Source organism: Nelumbo lutea, chromosome 1 (genome assembly GCF_056320005.1).
Source record: "Nelumbo lutea isolate HS-2025 chromosome 1, American lotus-T2T, whole genome shotgun sequence".
Lineage (NCBI taxonomy): Eukaryota > Viridiplantae > Streptophyta > Magnoliopsida > Proteales > Nelumbonaceae > Nelumbo > Nelumbo lutea.
In genome coordinates, this window is record NC_142684.1 from 218,690,923 (window position 1) to 218,710,790 (window position 19,868).

The following is a 19,868-nucleotide window of genomic DNA, read 5'->3' on the forward strand; positions in this document are numbered from 1 at the left end:
GTTGCCCTTATCGACAAACCAAAAAAAAAAAAAAACAGAAAATGATTAATATACTTGATGTAACCGTTTCTGGTCACATATCATTTTTTGGCTAAGTACCTCGTCATCCCGTTTGCTCCCAGGTGGCCGATGACTCAGGGGCTGAAGCGGAGTTCCCTAGCGTAGTGCAATCCGGCTGCTCCCGAGTTAGAAATGATCTACATCTTTGTAGACGACGGGAACTAGTTGCCTGCAAGAACTGGGTCAGAGGACCTAGGGGTGTTTACACAGCGGAGACACTCCAATGGCTAAGTTAGCACACAATAGTGAGCTGAAAATGATATTAGAGAATGAGAGAGCTAGAGAGCTAGAGAGCTAGAGAGCATCCTTTTCTTTTTCCTCCTCTCTCCTCATTTTTCTCATTTTTTTCATCATCCTTTTTACTCCCTTCGCCCTTGGGGGGTGAGGTCATTATATCTTGGAGTCCTCGCGGGTTTGGTGGAGCAGTTCCTGGATTTCCGCTGTGATGGGACCTGTTTTCGTGTTGGGTGGGGATAATGCCACTAATTGGTGAGGTTGCCCATTCCCGCCTGAATCGGGGAGTGGGTGAGCTAATACAACCGTTACAAGTCATAATCCAGTGAGATGTGGGGTAGGGTGGTGAGCTCCTCAGGGTTGTCATGTGGTGGTTAGTTTCTCTAGGAAGCGAGCTGCCTGTAAGTGCTGCATGGTGGCGAGCTGCATGTAAAGTGTCGGGCTACATGATGGCGAGCTGCTTGTAAATGCCAGGTTGTCTGTAAGTTCCAGGTGTCACGATATTATTGGAGGGCCAAATCCGCCCTCATCATTTAAAATGATGCGATGCAATCCGACTGCTCCTAGCTGGAGATGACTTGGCTTACAGTAGACGACGGAGTTGGCTAATCTGCACAGAGAGAATCAGAGAACCCGGGGGTGCTTACCCAACGAGGTCGCTTCGATGCTTAAGTCAGTAATTTGTGAGCTGATGGTAGCTTGGAAAGCAAGAGAGCTAGTGAGCAGAGATTACGCGTACCTTTGCCCTTGGAGGGTTGGGGCCTTTATATATTGGAGTCCTCGCGGGTTTTTTGGAGTCGTTCCGGGATTCTTGCTACGATGAGCTCGTTTTCGCATTAACAGGAGATAACGTTGCTAGTCGATAAGGCTTATCGCTTCCGCCCGAATCGGTCGGGGAGATAAGGCTAGCGATTACGAGGCGTGATCCCGTAAAGCATGGAATCTGGTGGCGAGATCTTCGGGGTTGTTATGTAGAGGTCGGTCAATATTACCCGAGCTAGTGTCCTTTGGATTCGACCTGGTTCGAATGCCAAAGTGTCTTAGAACCAAGGTGGTCCTGATGCGATCGTTTCCCGAGGTGAACTTGTCCCGAGGTGGACTTACCCTGAGGTGGTTCGGTTATTTGAGCTGGTCAATTTGTAGACTTGATGTATCGAAGTGAGCTGTCATCCTATCAATTAAATCTACCCACGTGTCTCCCTATTAATAGTTCAGGCCAAATTACCTACATCAATACTAAAATATAATAAAATAATAAAAGAGGTTATTAAATAATTCTGAATTCCCAAGATCCACATTATCCACGTTTAAATGGTGATGCTCTACCGTTCTACTGACGGCTGGGCGTGGGCCTACTAAGGTAGAGTAGAACAATAAACCAAAACACAGTATAAATAGTGGAAGGAGGTAGTTTGTAGTTAGGCTTAGGCAGGTGGCATCTTGGGGCTTGGTTACCGGAACCGGGAACCCGTCCGAGACGAGACGAGACCGGTGTCGGAGCCTGCTACTGCTAGCCTGGGTTAACCGGGTAAGGCTTGGAGTTCGGATTTGCTTCTACTTTCTACCAGGCTGCAGTCGTTACAGAATATCCCTTCTCTTTCCTACAGTCACCCTTGGCCTTGAGTTGACCCTACTTCTAACTCAACCCAAATCCATTTTAAAACCAACAGGCAACAGAAACCAACCAATGGCGATGGCCCTATCCGCCTCTGCCCATCTCACAACGGGCTTTCACCACCACCTCCGGCGCGTCGAATTCCCATTCATTTCGCATCTTACTACAGCGAAAGCACCTAGGCGGATTGGACTTTCCTTCACCGTCTACGTCAGCAGCACCAAAACCATGCCAGGTGGCCAACACAGCAGCGATTCGTCGCTCGAGATAATCGGAGGGGCTCGCGACTCCCTTCTCCCCGTCTTCGAATCTTTGCAGCACCCGTACCATCCTTTCCCGTTGATTGGATGGAATCGGCACGTCGAGACAATCTTTGCTGCGTTCTTCCGTTCCCTCCCTGACGTCAGGTTGCGTCGGGAGTGTCTAAGAATGAAAGACAATGGCACTGTCGCCCTCGATTGGGTATCAGGCGATGACTGTCAGCTTCCAGCCGAATCTCCTGTTCTCATTCTACTGGTTTGTATTCATTAGTACACCATCGCAATTCGTTATGCCCTTTACTTATTTGTTCCCCTCGAGTTCCTGATCTAACTGCTTCTTGGCACTCTAATGTGTACTCTTCAGAGTTATGGACTATTTGGCATTGGTTGTTGCAGCCAGGTCTAACGGGAGGGAGCGGTGATACTTACGTTCGGCACATGCTCGTTCGAGCGAGGAATAAAGGGTGGCGTGTTGTGGTGTTTAATAGCCGTGGTTGTGGAGATAGCCCAGTCACCACACGTCAGGTATTAGGAAGTGGAAATTGTGGTGTTTGCAGATGTAATTGTTCTTCTTTTATTCTTTTATTCTTTATTCTTTTTTTTTTCTAATGTTATGAGTACTTCAAATTTGTATTATGTTTCATTAGCGCTCAATTGAATGTAGATGCCCTAATTAATTTCAGTTTGATAATTAGAAGTCTCTCTTTTGCTGATCAAAAATGAAAAATCATGTCTATTTTTTTTTTTATTAATTGTAATTATTTTAATTTTAATAATAGTTCTGACTTCCGAGCTTATTTACATTTATTGAGAGTTCAATTCAATCCCTATACACCGGTCAGTCTTTGTTTTATAGGACTGTAGGAGAATTCAATCCCTCTTATCAAAATTGCTCAAGTTGAAATTTAGTGCGAAAAAAAGAAAATTTCAAAACCAAACATGTCTGGACTTGTGCCTGGAGCTCCACTGGTTGACTTTGTGCACTGCATTAATGCAGTCTCAGTTTCCATTTCGGTGCACCCTCCAAAAATAACTCTTGAAAAATTATTCATTATACCCCATAGTAACAATGCTTTGTGTATCAAGTGTTTCTGCTTACAGCTTATGATTACTTAACTGGTATGCAGTTTTATTCAGCATCATTCACAGAAGATCTGCGTGAAGTGGTTAAACATGTAGGAACTCGTTACAGGAAAGCCAATTTATATGCAGCTGGTTGGTCTCTTGGAGCAAATATCCTTGTTCGATATTTGGGACAGGTAAGATCTTGCATTAATGCAGCACATCTATCAGAAGATGTTGGTTTACTTGCATCCTCCCTAGGCTTAGGGTTGCTACTATTTGGATATTTGGATGGGCACTTGGAGTTCATTTAAAGTAAATTTTGTTGGTGGCCCTCAGAGGAATATATGTCCTCTTAGCTTAATATAGACTTCCTGGCAGTTTAATATGAAACCTTGTTCCTTCCCCCCCGTTATGGTTTTTACATGAATTGCATTGAAAGTTATGAAAAGGCTTATGATATTTTTTACATTGGTGTGTAACTAGAGTCTAATCTTATTGGCACTACATGCATTATTGGTGTAATATCATCAAATGACATAAATTTACATGGAATTTCATAGGTTTAAATAATTTTGTTTGCAAAATTTTCTGTCCTGCTGAAATTATGCAAGTAGTTACTCTCAATTCTATGGTATTGTTAACATAACAAGTTACTGAAATTCTTTTGGGAAACAGAAACCAAAAATTTTTGACAGGATATTATCATGTATTTCATAACTTGTTTCTAAAACCAAGGAGTCAAGGACTTCCCCGGAGATGTGTCAATAGGTTGAACCTAAGTTTAATAAGATGGAATTCCCTTTAAAATTTCTGTTCAGTTCTAAGCAGCTAAGTTTAATGGAGCAACACTTCTTGGCTATTGTTTTTTTTTTTTTTTTTTTTTAATTTTCATTTTTTTTTTCCTTTCAGGAATCCCATACTTGTGCTTTATCTGGAGCAGTGTCCTTGTGTAATCCTTTCAATTTGGTCATTGCTGATGAGGATTTTCGCAAGGGCTTCAACATTGTTTATGACAAAGCACTAGCAAGATCTCTCCGCAAAATATTTGAGAAGTAAAGCAGTGAGGATTTGATATTGTTGTAACTTGTTTCAACATATAATTGATGGGCTCTCTTTTAAATATTATCTTAAGAATGCTTTTTATTTCTGTGTCTTAGGCATTCTCTCCTTTTCGAAGATATGGACAGTGAATATAATATCCAATTGGCTGCTAATGCTAAATCTGTCAAGGAGTTTGATGAGGGGTTAACACGAGGTTAGCATATCTGTTTCTAAGTAAATTTTATCTTGCTAAATGGCATCTCATCTAGGTTACCTTTTTGCATGTTTTGCAGTTTCATTTGGTTTCATGTCAGCTGATGACTATTACTGTAATTCAAGCAGTTCAGATTCAATAAAGCATGTACAGACTCCCCTGTTATGCATCCAGGTAATCTTTATTGCATTGGTATATAATAGATATCTAAAATACAAATACTTTCTTATGAATATATTCACGCTTCTTCATTTTCCCTAATTTTGAGAATTTATTAATATTGTTAGTGTTGTTGCTTTTGTTGTTATTAGGAAAAAAACGTTTGCTAATTGGGGCAAAGTAGGGAGTGTCACTACCTTGCTACTTAGAAGACAATACAGACCATCCATCAGATAGGGGACCCTTTGGATTGGGCATGTAGTCACTCCATCAGTACTGACCTTGCATTACTGTTTCCCAAAGTTATACAAGGCCACCTGATGTTTTACTTTTTATTTTAATCATGACCCAAGGTCTTATCTTGTTGAAGCAGCAAGGGTGTTGAATCTAGACATTGCCAAATGAAATGAGTATGGGAAAAGGAACATATGGTACCCTTTTGGGATGCAAACTAGATTGACACTTGGAAGTTTCTTGGGTTGTTTAGCCTTTATCACTAATAGCTCAACTAGTAGAGTCACTCCTTTATTTATTATTTCAGGTGGGTTGGGATTATTTTGGAGGTAGATTGTTGATTTCAATTCTTCTAAGTTCTATGTTTCTTTTCTGTTGTACCTATTTCCAGTTTTATTGGCATAAATAATCCTTCTTGCACAACCTGTCTCATACCCTGCATGAGTTGCCATGAATTGCCTAGCCAAAGATTGTTGTTGAAAGCCTTATAAAACCAACACTTCGTGGACCTCTCTATTATAACTTGATGCTATATATCCAAATGATAGTAGTTTTGGTGAAGGGCTAGAATTAGAAAAAAGAGAAAAAGAAGATATTTGCAATTTAGATCACTTCTTGGGAGTATGGATGATTTTTCCTTGGCATGGGAACCACTGGCCCTCTCATTTTACCAATTTTCATTCATTATATTAGTAAACTTATGGACTTAAATTTAAGAATTATAGAGAAGCAGCATAACCGCCAAATTTTTATCGTAGTAAACCATAAAAGCCTGCAATCTTTAAATAACTTTTGGAAGTTCTTGGCAACAAAAGGACATGCATAAACCATTCCTTCCCATTAATTTCCACTTTCCTGTACCAGTTGGAGTGGAGCTTTTCCTTGTTCTACTTGCCATTATATATCACCTTGAGGGTTAGTTCTCCCAATGTTTTGAAACACACCAAACTGGATGATTGAACCAATACTAGTGGGCTTTCCACTTCTTGAATATGAAATGATTAGGCTATAAAAAACTGTGGTTGAACTATGAGTTGAACCTTTTTTACCTAGTTCCCTATGTTTTCCTATGTATCTTATTTGTTGATTCTTTTTTTGATTTGTTTATGATTTCATAGTTAACAAGTTGAATCACCATTGGAAACAAAATTTTGGGGCCTTAGTAGTTCAATGGCCAGTCTGGTTTTCAAAACATTGAATTATCCAAATTACCAGTGTTGTTTTTCTGACCAATTTCACTTGTGATCTTGTAAGCATGATTGTCAAGAGGGCACCTAGTTCTTGGCTGGGCGCCTCACCTGAATGCCATGGATTATATGAAAAAGTCAATCATCTAGATGACTAGGCACCCACCTAGGCAAGAAAAAAAATTACAAGTTGAGTGCCTTATTGTAATATTATTGCTATGGCTACATCTTATGACTGTGTGTGTTAATACATCCTATGATATATTATGTATATTACTTATAATTTGTTTAAGGGTTTTACCATTAAAACATAAAAGATCCAAGGTTTTTAAGAAGAGGTCAAAGTGGGTTTTTTAATACTCTTATGTTAAATAGAACAAGTTTCTTTTTTTTTTTCTTCTTTATTGCTTCACCTTCAATTTTTCCTTCTATTACTGGGCTACTAGGTGACTAGGCACTCCATTGTTGCCTAGAATTGCCTAGGCACCCTGACAACCATGTTGATTAGTTGTGTCGAGTCTATAGATATCCATTGTTTCCAGATATGTGGAAGTATTATTTAAAAGAAGGAAAAATTACCCAGGGATACCTGATTTCAAAGTTCATTGCGCTAACTCAAAGTTTCAAAATGATCATGACCATGTTGATAAGTTGTATTGAGTCTGTAGATATCATTGTTTCTAGATATTTGGCAGTATTATTTAAAAGAAGGGAACATTACCAAGGGATGCCTGGTTTCAATGTTCCATTATGCTGCCTCAAAGTTTCAAAATGATCATGACCATTGTCCATTTTGAATTTCAAATCAAAACATGACAAAGTACCCTTGTTTTCCTTTGTCACATTGGCAATACTGATTTAAGAACAATCAATTTATTGATTATTTTCTTAATTAACAAGGATAACCCTCTTTTAGTATAGAAGTTATTAAATGTGATCACTTATCCTACAAAATTTCCATCTTTTTAAATTTTTTACTTAACTTCTTCCCCATTCATGAGAAGGCTACTGATTTCCTCACCTAGGTTTTCCATTTGGATTACAATGTGCATAGATACTTCGTTAGACCAACCGAGTAGCTCCACCTAGAAACAACTAAGATGTATGCTTCCTACATGAGACCAATAAAGCTTCTAGGAGATTTAAGGAGGAGATTAGTTTGAGGCAAAACTCAAGGGTAAAATGGATTCAAGAGGGTGATAGGAACACAAGATTTTTTCATATTATGGCCAATGTTAGAAGAAGGGAAGAATTTTATTTCCAAGTTGGAGATAGGAGGTGAAGTCATTACTCAACTGGGAAAGATTACACAGGCCTTTGTGATTGGAATTCTGTGGACTGATGGTTTGTATTGGCCTAGTTTAATGAGAGACCAGAGGGTTTGGTTGGAAAGACCTTTTGAGGAGGAGGAGGTTATGAAGGTGGTGTTTACCATGGATCAAGCCAAAGCTCTAGGGCGAGATGGTTACCATGGCTTTTTACCAAGACTTTTGGGATGTCTTGAAAGATGACTTGTTGGCGGTCTTTAGTAAACTCTTTGAAAGGAGTGTGATTAATCCAGGATTGAGCTCCACCTTCATTGCCCTGATCCCTAAAAAGAGTGGAGCTGACTATCCCAAAGACTTCAAACCTATTAGCTCCCCTCTTTGGTGACTTCCAATCAAGGGGCTTTTGTGAAGTTGGCAAATCGCGAATCAGATCCTAATTGGCTAATTGCTAAAGAATGAATTAAGGATTTTAAGTGAATCAAATATAATATGCAAATTAGACTTGGAAAAAACCTATGATTTGGTTGATTGGACTTTTGTAATTGTGGCCTTGCGATATTGTGGGTTTGGTGAGAGATGGTGCAAATAGATATGGGGGTGTCTGAATACTTGTCATATTTAGTCTTAGTTAATGGTACAATGGTTGATTTCTTTCTAGCCAAACGAGGAATTAGACAAGGAGATCCCCTTTTTCCACTTTTTTTTTTCACACTTATAGTAGATGTTTTGAGTAGAATTATTTTGAGGGTAGATTTGAGAGGGTTAGTACCAGGGTGGAGAGTGGGGAGAGAAGGTGTTCCTATTATCCATTTACAATTTTTAGATGATACAATATTGTTTTGTAAAGGAGGTGTTTTGGATTGGATTAATAATCTATAGCTTTCGGTGCAACTTTTTGAAAGAATGTCAAATTTAAAAATAAATTTTGAAGAAAACTGTTTAGTTGAAGGAGAACGAGTGGTATTTCTTCAGCCATAAGGATAAGAAATATCCAATGGGGACCAAGACTAACAGGGGCCACCATGGTCGGGTTCTGGAAGGTTGCCGGGAGAAACAAGGTAGTCTACGACAAGATGTGACATATTGGCATGAGGAAAACCCTAGTCTTTTGTAATCAAAATGGAGCAAGGGGGATTTGACAAAGTTTGCGGATATTTTAGATTGCAGTGTTGTGTCTTAGCCTTTAACCTCTCGGTTTACCACTAGGAGCAAACCCAAAGGAAGTAGGTTTTTGGAACCCAGTAATAGAGAAATTTTCTAGGAAGCTAGCTACCTGGAAGAAAGGATATTTCTCTCTTGGTGGTAGGATTACCTTGATCAGATCAACATTGGCTAACTTACCTGTTTATTACGTGTTAGTCTTTAAGATTCTAGCAACTGTTTGTAAGAAGATAGAGATTTCCTGAGGGAGCCAGGGGAGGAAAAGAGAGATCGTAGGATAAGTTGGGAGGTAGTGTGTAAGGATAAAAAAGCAGGGGGATTGGGTTTAGGGAATCTATAGAGAAGGAACATAGCATTGTTAGGGAAGTGACTTTGGAGATTGCCCCAAGATAGGGATAAGCTGTGGACCAAGGCAATAGTTAGCATTCATGGGCTCTTAGACAATGGATGGGATGCCAATGTACTGTTTAGGGCAAATAGAGCCTCTTCTTGGAAGGTTATCAATGCAATTTTACCTTTGTTTCTTCCTTTCATTAGGTATAATCTTTGTAATGGTAATACCATCAAATTCTGGGAACATATCTGGTTGGAGGCCACCCCTCTAAAGGACCAATTTCTCTCTTTTTACGTTATCAAACCTTAGAAATAAGTCAATAACCCAATTTCCAAATTCCTTGTTTAATCTTCATCTTCAAACAATGGGGTCAGTTGGGACTAGGGTTTCCAGAGGGGTACCAGAGATTCAGAAATCCAGTGTGTGCTTAACCTTTTACAATTGTTGGAGGGAGTATTCCTTGAACCGTCTAGCTTTGATAGCCGAATTTGGAATTGTACCTCTTTTTGGTTCTTTCTCTTGTGCATCCTTTTTGCTGCTTTTTGTTGGGAAGTTGCACATGGAAAGATTTATACCCTTGATTTGCTTCAAAGAAAGCGGCCAAGTTGGTGTTTATCCCCTTAGTGGTGTGTGTTATGCAAGGTTGATGGTGAGGTTAGTGGTGTGGACCTTATATTAATACAGTCATACTTTACCTTCTCTCTCTCAAAAAAAAAAAAGAGGTTAGTGGTGTGGACCTCCGGTGGATGTGCAAAGCGTGTTTGCTACAACTACCTTTGGTTGGCCAAAGAAGAGAGGGAGGTTAATGTGGAGATGTATAAGGGCTGTTATTCTTTGGACAGCTTGGGAGGAGAGAAACAAAAGGATATTCTCAGTAAAAGAAAGAAGCAGAGATGGCATTGACATGATAAAGATAAGAATGGTGCATTGGCTGAAGTCTTTGGAAAGTTTCTCTTGTGTTTAAGCAATTGATCTACTAAGGAACTAGAAGGAAGTGGCAGACTCTTCTGCTTATAACTGGATAGATAGTTTGTTAAGCTTAATTTTGATGGTAGTAGCTTGGAAAACCTAGGATGTTCAGGTATAGGAGGTGTAGTTAGAGATGAGGAGGCTAAAATCATTGCTTTGTATTCCGGGCCAGTTGGGGAGGGAGATTCATTGAGAGCAGAGGTGCTGGCTGTGGTATAAGGCATAATAAAGGCAAGGATGATGGGCATTAATAAATTATTTGTGGAGGGAGACTCAAAAAGCTGGTTACAAGAAGAGAATGTGGCTCTTCAACAATGAAAGGAAAAGAATTAGGTGACTAACCAGAGACATGGAAGTAAGATTTGGATGGGTTAAGACTTAAAGGAGATGCTAATTCTGTAGCTGATACCTTAGCTAAACATGGGGTGGTGAGAGATACTCTACTTTGGCACAATTGTCAGGGAGTTGGGATTGGTTGGGGAGAGAGAAGAGGTTTTATCTCTCACAGTCTTTGTTCCGTACCTCCATGTACTGTACTTATTACTTATTGCCTTAATTAATGAAATCTTTGAGTTATTGATAAAATAGAATTCTGTGCCTCTCCCTTCAACACCCTGTGCACAAGTAACAACAGTAATGTACCTTAGAAAGGGATGAAAAGGATAAATCTCTCTCTCTCTATCTCTCTCTCTCTATATATATTGTGACATACTGAACCATAGAAGGGGATAGAATATTAGTTACTAAATTAATGAACACTTAATGCACCTTATTTCAAATTCCATAGGCCCAAATATTTGAGGATGAGAGGTATCCATTTCAATCAAGTAATTGAAAATAAAAAACAGAACACCTACCAATTGTTGGTCCACCAGCTTTTATGGTGGAATCATAACAAACCATGTGATAGAGTGGGGAACTTTTTACTTGTGGCAGTGTCTATGCTAATGGTTGTATTAGAATTATTAACTCATGCACTAGATATCTCTATCTACCTCGTTAAATCTACCAATTTCTCCTAAAGGGTGGCTCATGATTTTATGGGGATTGAGTTCAGCAACCCTACCCAATTTGAATAATTGGCAATTAGCTGCATTGTTCAAGTACAGCAATCCATTGGATGGTTATGATCTTAGGCGAATATGATGTGACATTGGGCCAGATAATGCTGTATATGCACTTTGCAAATAGACAAATATTTAGGCCTTTGCTGATTGAGCCAGATAGTGCATGCAAACTATTTGCATTTAGCAAAATGCACAACTAAGCATCATGGTTTAGTTGCAGTAGATGCAAGTCAGTCCTCAAATATTAGGTGTAAATTTGAAGATTAGAAGAAAAATGAAGAAGAGAAGTAAGAGCAGCAATACAAGAGAAGAAGATGGCGAAAAGAGAAGGAAGAAGAAGAAGAAATTGAATCATCTCTCCTTTCTCCTCTAACCCTTTTTTTATTAAGAATTAAAGTTAGAGTAATGACAAGTATGCCCTTAAGTGGGCGGCCAGATAGGTAGTAACATTAAGAGATTAAACAAAAAGAAATAACAGGGCCATTAAGAGAAGTCCATTAGTCAACAATAAAAGAAAGGATATTACAAGAGAAGATACTAGGGCCCATTCGGCCCAGCCTCTTTACACTCCCCCTCAAGTTGAGCATAGATGTCAATCATGCCCAACTTGCTTATATAGTGTCATTTTCCCTCTTGGAACTCCCTTGGTCAAGATATCAGCCAATTGCTCATCTGATGTGATGAATGACAAACAAACTTCTCCTGAGGAGACTCTTTCCCTTATAAAATGTCTATCAACCTCAATGTGCTTAGTTCTGTCATGTTGAACAGGATTATGTACAATGTTGATAGCTGCTTGGTTGTCACAGTAGAGCATCATTGGCTTCTCGTAGTCAACCTCCAATTCTTCTAGAAGGGATCGTAGCCACAGTAATTCTGACACACCATGTGCCATTGCCCTGTATTCTGCTTAAGCTGATGATCTAGCAACTATAGACTTTTCTTACTCCTCCATGACACAATGTTCCTAGCGACCATAGCACAATAACCTGAGGTGGATCTCCTATCATCAATACATCCTGCCCAATCAGCATCAGTGAAAGCTTCCAGCTTCATGTGTCCATGTTTAGAAAATAGAATACCTTTCTCTGGATTACCTTTCAAGTAATACAGAACCCTTTCTGTAGCAGCTAAATGAGTATCTCTGGGAGAATGCATAAATTGACTAATAACACTTACTGCATAGGAAATATCTGGCTGAGTCATGCAAAGATATAACAACTTCCTAAGTAGTCTCTGAAACACCCCCTTATCAGATAAAAGCTCACCATCTGTAGCAGAAAGCTTATGATTAGGATCAATAGGAGTGGAGATTGGTTTAGCTCCAAGTTTACCAGCCGCAGCAAGGAGGTCAAGGACATATTTACGCTGAGAAATGAAGATACCATCCTTAGATCTAGCAACTTCAATGCCCAAAAAATACCGAAGATCTCCCAAATCCTTGATCTCAAATTCAGAGTTGAGAAATCCTTTTAGTTTATTGATCTCTTCAGTGTCATTACCCGTGACCACAATATTGTCAACATAAACTATCAAGAAGGTCACCAGAGAGCCATTTCTCTTCAAGAACAGAGTATGATCAGATTGAGTTTGTGTGTAGCCAAAGGAGACGTGCAGCCCTAAACCTTTCAAACCAAGTCCGAGGAGACTATTTGAGACCATAAATAGATTTCTGCAGTTTACACACCTTGCCTTGCATTTCCTTCCCATACACCCCTGGAGGCAGAGACATATAGACCTCTTCATGCAGGTCTCCATTCAAGAGGGCATTTTTAACATCAAACTGGTATAGGGGCTAGTCAAAAGTAGCGGCTAGAGATAACAAAACCCTGACTGAGGTCTTCTTAGCTACAGGAGCAAATGTCTCAAGATAGTCAATACCATACATTTGAATGTAGCCCTTAGCAACCAACCTAGCCTTGAACCTCTCAATAGAGTCATCAGAGTGATATTTAATGGTAAACACCCATTTACAACCCACTGGTTCCTTCCCTTCAGGCAAGTCAACAATATCCCAGGTATGGTTCTTATGCAAAGCATCCAGTTCAGCTTGAGATAAGGCTTCCGGTACGGACCTGGGTATCACATGGGAAGAAACAGATGCAAGAAAAGAGTAGTAGGAAGGAGAGAGAAGGCTGTAAGACAGGTGTTTGGAGATACAATGGGCTGTACACTTCCGCTTGCCCTTGTGGAGAGCAATAGGAAGGTCAAGGTTTGGGAAAGCTGTAGATGGGTTAGAAGAAGGCTGACCTGTTACCTCAGGAATGATGGGAGGAGCAAGAGGCTCTTCTGAAGGAGTGGAAACAACCTGTTCATGTCTGAATCTCTGCCTTTGGTACCACCTTTGGAAAATAGGAGGAGGAGGAATTATAGGAGAATGAGGTGGAGGAGGAGGAGGAGGAATAGGAATATCGGAGGTAGGTCCGGTGGTAGAAGTGGAGACCTCATGATAGGACTCAAGAGGAATGGGAAGAGGAACAACTGGAGACATAGCAAAGGGCTCTTCAGATTTCTCCCCCTCAGGAGGAATGCTAAAGAAAGGAGTCAACTCAGCAAAGGTGACATCCCGAGATACAAAACGGGTGCCACGAACTGGATCAAAGCAACAATATCCCTTTTGTGTGGAAGCATATCCCAGAAAAACACATTTATGAGCCTTAGGTTCAAACTTGTGCCTTTGATGACTGTGAATATGCACATAGCAAGTGCACCCAAAAACACGGAGAGGAAGAGAAAAGATATCCTCATCCGGGAAGAGAAGGCTAAAGGGGGTTTTAAAGTCAAGGACCCGAGAGGGCATATGGTTGATAAAAAAAGTAGCAGTAAGAACAACATCTCCCCAAAATTTTATAGGAACATGGGATGCAAACAAGAGGGATTTGGCAACTTCAATCACATGTCTGTTCTTCCTTTCCGCCACCCCATTTTATTGTGGAGTGTAGGAACAAGAACTTTGATGAATAACCCCAAAAGTTTCAAGATAGGTGGAGAGGGTTCTCTCAAAATACTCCTTAGCATTATCAGAACGAAATATTTTGATACGAGTGTTAAGCTGGGTGAGGATGAGTTCATGAAATTTTTGCACAATAGCTGGTACTTCATCCCTGGATTTCATGAGATAAATCCAAGTGTAACGCGAATAGTCATCAATAAAAAGGATAAAATACCTATAACCCCTCATAGTTGGCAAATGATATGGCCCCCACACGTCAGAGTGAACAATATGGAAAGGAGAAAGAGATCTTTTATTGCTTATTGAATAGGAATGTCTACAATGCTTTGCCAGTTCACACGACTCACAATGAAGACTCGATAAAGACATTCCCTTAAACATATCTGGAAACAAATGACTCGATGAAGAAAATGACAAATGACCAAATCGAAAGTGACATAACAAAATTTTGTTAACAGATTCTTACAAAACTGACTCTAAGGCAACTCCATGAGGTGGTCCCAAAGCTCGATCCGGTGTGCTAAAGTGTATTCCGTTCGCCTCATGGCCACTCCCAATCATCCTCTGAGATTGTAGGTCCTGAAAAACACAATGAGTGGGAAAGAAGGTTATGCTGCAATTCATGGATTTAGTTAAGCTGCTAACAGATAAAAGGTTTGTGTTAAGTTTAGGGACATGAAGGGCAGAGGATAAATAAAGGATGTCAGAGGTCTTTATATCTCCTTTACCAGAGATGGGAGCAAGAGACCCATTAGCAAGGGATATTTTCTCTTTGCCAGAGAGAAGGTGGTATGAGTAGAAGAGATTAGGCAGGCTGGTCATATGGTCTGATGCACTGGAATCAATAATCTAAGGGATTTTATGATTACCTGAAACTGAAAAATGATTTGCAGAAGCACAGATACCTGAGTGAGCAAATGTTGATGAAGATGATGTGTTGTTGGAAGGGTGAGATGAAGAAACCGTAGCTTCCAAGTGATTTAGGAGCCTCCCATACTTTTCAAAATCCGCCTTCATTGTTTGCCAACTGCTCAATGGTTGATTTCTCTTCACTCTCCTTATTTCCTCCTTCAGGTATTGTAGCAACATTAGCTGTCTTAGGCTTTCCTACCTAACTGCCCTTCTTGTAGCTATTGTTATTCTTAAACCTATCAGGGAGAAGCTCAGGATGAAGCTTCCAGCAAGTGTCCTTTGTATGCCTCGATTTCTTGCAATATTCACATATTTGCTCCTTTTTCTCAGTAGGACCATTTGGCTTTATTCCAGCATGTGCAAAGTGTTCTGTAGGTGGACCCTGCAACTAAACTTGCCGCCTACTCTCCTCACTACTTATCATAGCATATGCCTGTGAAAGAGTAACCTCATCTCTGGCCAGGATATTTTGCCTAATGATGTCAAACTCAGGGTTGAGTCTAGTGAGAAATTCAAACACCCTATTTCTCTCCACCAACTTCCTATACATTTCAGCATCATTCTTACTCTCCCATACAACTGTCTCCATAACATCAATTTCTTTCCATAGCGATTTCAGTATAGAGTAGTAAATTGCTATACTCTTCTCCCCCTGTCTTAGGTTCTTCACATCACTTTTCAACTTATATACTCTGGCTACATTCAATTTCTGTGAATAGGTCTCAGTAACACTATCCCATATCTCCTTAGCCGAAGACATCCAGAGATGGTGCTGACTTATATGAGGTTTCATAGAATTGACCAACCATCCTATGACAGTATAGTTCTCTTGCATCCATTTTTCAAATTCAGGGTCTGTCTCTTCGGTTTTCACTTTACTACCTGTGAGATACCTGAGTTCTCCTCTACTACAGACAAATTCTTATAGACTGTGCCCAAGCAAGATAATTTGTCCCATCTAGCTTGATTGTGGTTACACCAGTCAAAACGGAATCTACCGAGCCAAGGCCTGATACCAGCACTTGCTTGAACTCACTTCCGTATGGCTCCATTAATCAAACGAAAATCAAAGAACCTGAAATTTTGTCTGTATAAACTTACTTGAAGTCAAACCAGAACCCAGATGCTTGAAAACTAGGGTTTTACTTCGTCCAACTGTTGGGGAGGAAGAGAGAAGATGCAGCAGCTCCTACCAGACCTTCCCAATCTCTTCCAAACCTGAACCGCCCTCCTTTAGGAGTCACAAGACACCTCCCAAGCACAGAGCGCCGCACCCAAGCTTCACCTTTAACTGTACCTTCGAAAATCTCTAATCGGCTAGGGTTTTGGGCAGCAACAGAACAACAACGCTTCTTGGCAATATCCAGCCAGATTTAAATGCTCCAAACCCTCTACCAACTAGGCCAGAGATCCTCTGTACTATAGAGAACCTATCTCTCCATACACTCTCTTAACCTAAGGGTGTATGGGAAAAGAAGAAAAGAAAAAAAAAGGAAGAAATAGACATGCTCTGATACCAAGATGCAAATCAGTCCTCAAATATTAGGTGTAAATTTGAAGATTAGAAGAAAAAGGAAGAAGAGAAGTAAGAGCAGCAATACAAGAGAAGAAGATGGCGAAAAGAGAAGGAAGAAGAAGAAGAAATCGAATCATCTCTCCTTTCTCCTCTAACCCTTTTCTTATTAAGAATTAAAGTTAGAGTAATGACAAGTATGCCCTTAAGTGGGCGGCCAGCTAGGCGGTAACATAAACAGATTAAACAAAAAGAAATAACAAGCCCATTAGCCAACAATAAAAGAAAAGATATTACAAGAGAAGATACTAGGGCCTATTCGGCCCAGTCTCTTTACAGCAGTGTCACTTGATAACTTCCATGTTTAGAAAAGGTTATGTGGCAGCCCCCGGTACTTTTCCCAAAAAATAGACATGTTATAGATAATATTTAGATATTGACATCCATATCCACTATGAGGCTTTTAAAAGGAGGAAATGAAAAGAATGTTTTTAGGTAAGATTAATTATTGTCATTACATAAATTTTGATTTCATGCACTTGCATGATTTGTAGGCTGCTAATGATCCAATTGCACCATCTCGTGGAATTCCTCGTGAAGATATCAAGGTATGTATGGTGTTGGTAAAGCCAGTCTACTCTTTTTCTTTTATTCTGGCTCACCAAAATGTTATTGTTTTATCGACTTCATATGCAATCTCAGTATGGTACTCCTTTGCTTTTTCATGGTTGATCATTACTCTATAGTTTCAACAAGGTAATTACTAATTAGTCTTACAGTCAGGTATTACCCTACTTTTCTTACCAAAATGTTGTGACAGCATTTATTTATAGATATATAATGGCATGCCATATTGCAAACTTGGTCATCCATTCTGTCTTGGTTTTGTTAGCCTTTTTCTCATGTTCCTACTTCATTAATGGGTTACATTTCTCCCATCCTTGTACTTATTGATGGGTTTATCTCATTGATGAGTCAGTATTGATGCTTGGTAGTGTGATGGGTTTATCTCATTGATGAGTCAGTATTGATGCTTGGTAGTGTGCATGGTTGCACATGCTGCGTATGGCTGCAAACAGTGTCTGATTGTCCAAATTCGAATTCGGTCCCATTAAGGGTGATCTGAATTCGATCTGTTTATAATTGAATAAAATACGGATCCACCCCCATCTGGTCCTAAAAATCCAATTATACACACACACACACACAATAAATCCTTTTCAAATTCATTCTGTTCATGAAATATAATATCATAGTCATATTTAGTACATTTTATTATTAACATATAACATTTCGATAATTTTTAGTTTAATTTACTTATACTATTCAATATCCGATCACAATCCGAATTTGATTTTAATCTGATATAAATTTGATGGATAAGATACTTTTTGAATTCAAATATATATTAATCAAATTTAGATCTACCTATATCTGTTTTGATTCGATCCATTTGCAGCCCTGCATTGGTGTTTCTATGTGCCACTGATTGTGAATGCAGAAGCATCAAGGGAATGCTAATCCTACTCTCGTAAGTAGAATTGGTGATTTATTCTCATTCTTGTTTTGAACCCTGGTCACTCAGGTTGCAATGGAGCAACCCAACTGTTGCGCCAAGGCTGTTTTAGTAAGTAGACTTCTTAATGGATCCATATAAAGAGCAAGGGCAAGACCAGATCTCTAATTCTACACATCATAGTAGGATTAGCATAATTCTTTCTACTATCTCCATCCTTGCAATTCCTATACATTTCATTTTCTTTTCCCAGTTTCCATCACCATGGTAAAGATTTTCTTGCTCCAGATTCTCTTCAATATGAATGTTGACCTATTCCTTGTATGTTGCTGTAATGGTCCTTAAAGTTGACGTTTCCCATTATAACTCTTCTATTTTATCTTTTCTATCAATTTTTTGAGACACAAAAACAATGTATTTCAAAGTATCTAGGAAAGGGAATAAGTAACCCCAAGAGAGTCCTCTGTTATATCAACTGACCAAGGAACCCATAAGAACAAGAGTGACCTGCTCCAGTGGTCCATGAAAAACTCATGTCCACTCTATCGTTATCATCCCTCCAAAAATCTCCAGTACAAGTACCCTGATCACCAACATAGCATCTCAATATTTCACAATGCTCTCTGGTGGGGGAATCACCCCATCTGATTAGAAGCAGATCTAGATTAGGGTTTTCTAACACAACTCCACATCAATATATCTGGATTAATCCCTTAGAATGACATGAATGTTGTAACAAATGCTCAAGACCATTGTATAAATTGGTTCCCAAGGATGGAAACTAACCAACCCCCCCCCCCCCCCCCCCAGAACAGTTAAAAAAAATAAAAAAATGAAGTGCCCAACGTTATCCAAGAAATTTCCAATAAGCCAATGGGTATCGTAAGTAATGTCTTAAAATGCTGAAATGAGATATTGCTGTTGCTTTGCATGTTATAATCTCTGTCAACTCCCCTTTCCCTCAGTGTTATCTGTAAGTGGTGTACCAACAACAATATTCATTTTTGTCAGGAAAACCCAAATTGTTTGTTGATAGTTACCCCCAAAGGTGGTCATCTTGGGTGGGTAGCAGGGGCTGAAGCTCCGCTAGGAGCTCCTTGGACTGATCCTGTAGTAATGGAATTTCTAGAGCATCTCGAGAGAGGACGAACTGATGCCTTTCCATCTTGTAATAAATCAAATGTTGTGCAACATTCTTCAGAGGAATTGCAGATACTAGAAGTGTAGCATGGAAATCAGCTATTATTATAATTTCTGTTGTAATGTTTATTGTTTATTTATATTTCCAAATATATTCACGTAAGACAAAAACAAGCTCTGCTGGGGATAACCATGCAAAATTGGCTATGCAATTGTAATCAGAATTTTATAGATGATGAGAAGCTAAAAGATGCTTTAACACCTTAAAGATCTTATAGATAAAACTTGCTAGTTGGGTGACCGTCCTGATTCTCATGCAAACATGAGATTACTACGTTGTAAGAATCCAAACATGAGACTACGCACTTTTAAGCAATGAACTTTCAACGATCGGGTAGTGCCCATGTAATATCCTTACCCTCTCATGTGCATGCATTTTCATTAGGCTGTGTTTGGATTGCAGGAGCGGTAGGGGTGCTCAACGTGGGGTGATTTTCTGGACTGAATCGACCTGTTCGGTTTTTAAATCTAATCGAATGGAAACCGAACTAATACAACCGATTAACCAGTTGACTGGTTGACTGGTTAACTGTGGTTCGGTTTTTCGGTTTTTTTCATGCCCTCAAAATTAAAAAAAAGGGAAAAAACCTTCCCTCTTGCAGGTGAGCTGTGTAGGGATCACCCATCGGATAGGAGCAACCAGATTGATCCATTGAAGCCATAAGAAAGCATAATAGAAGGGAAAAGTTGATAGGGAGAACCTGCACAAGGGAACCCTGCACTCATCGGAGTTGGCACAGAGGCGGGAGTGAATTTCGAGGAGCTGCCACATTCTCTTGCAATGGATGCAACCTCCAGGAAGGCAGGAACTCTCAACTTGCAAGCAGCAAAGTGACGGACAAGCAACTCAAGCCCCTTGCATGCTGAAAAAGTACAGGGTGGCTGGTCCCCCTTGAGAACTTTGTC

The 19,868-nt window shown here is 39.7% G+C and overlaps 1 protein-coding gene across 3 annotated transcripts; it reads left to right on the forward strand.

Annotated features, from left to right (window-relative positions):
- Window positions 1–1,681: 1,681 nt before the first annotated feature.
- Window positions 1,682–19,163, forward strand: LOC148881085 (esterase/lipase/thioesterase family protein). Of its 3 annotated transcripts, XM_088963348.1 has the most exons (9): window positions 1,721–2,425; window positions 2,566–2,694; window positions 3,297–3,428; window positions 4,144–4,286; window positions 4,392–4,489; window positions 4,569–4,663; window positions 16,801–16,854; window positions 17,706–17,777; window positions 18,774–19,163. In XM_088963348.1, the coding sequence occupies exons 1-8, from the start codon at window positions 1,982–1,984 to the stop codon at window positions 17,733–17,735; spliced, it is 1,125 nt and encodes a 374-aa protein (XP_088819474.1). In that variant the 5' UTR covers window positions 1,721–1,981; the 3' UTR covers window positions 17,736–17,777; window positions 18,774–19,163. The 3 variants fall into 3 exon arrangements, with proteins under 3 accessions (XP_088819472.1, XP_088819474.1, XP_088819473.1); XM_088963346.1 differs by lacking the exon at window positions 17,706–17,777 and having other exon boundaries at window positions 1,682–2,425; XM_088963347.1 differs by lacking the exons at window positions 16,801–16,854; window positions 17,706–17,777.
- Window positions 19,164–19,868: the final 705 nt, after the last annotated feature.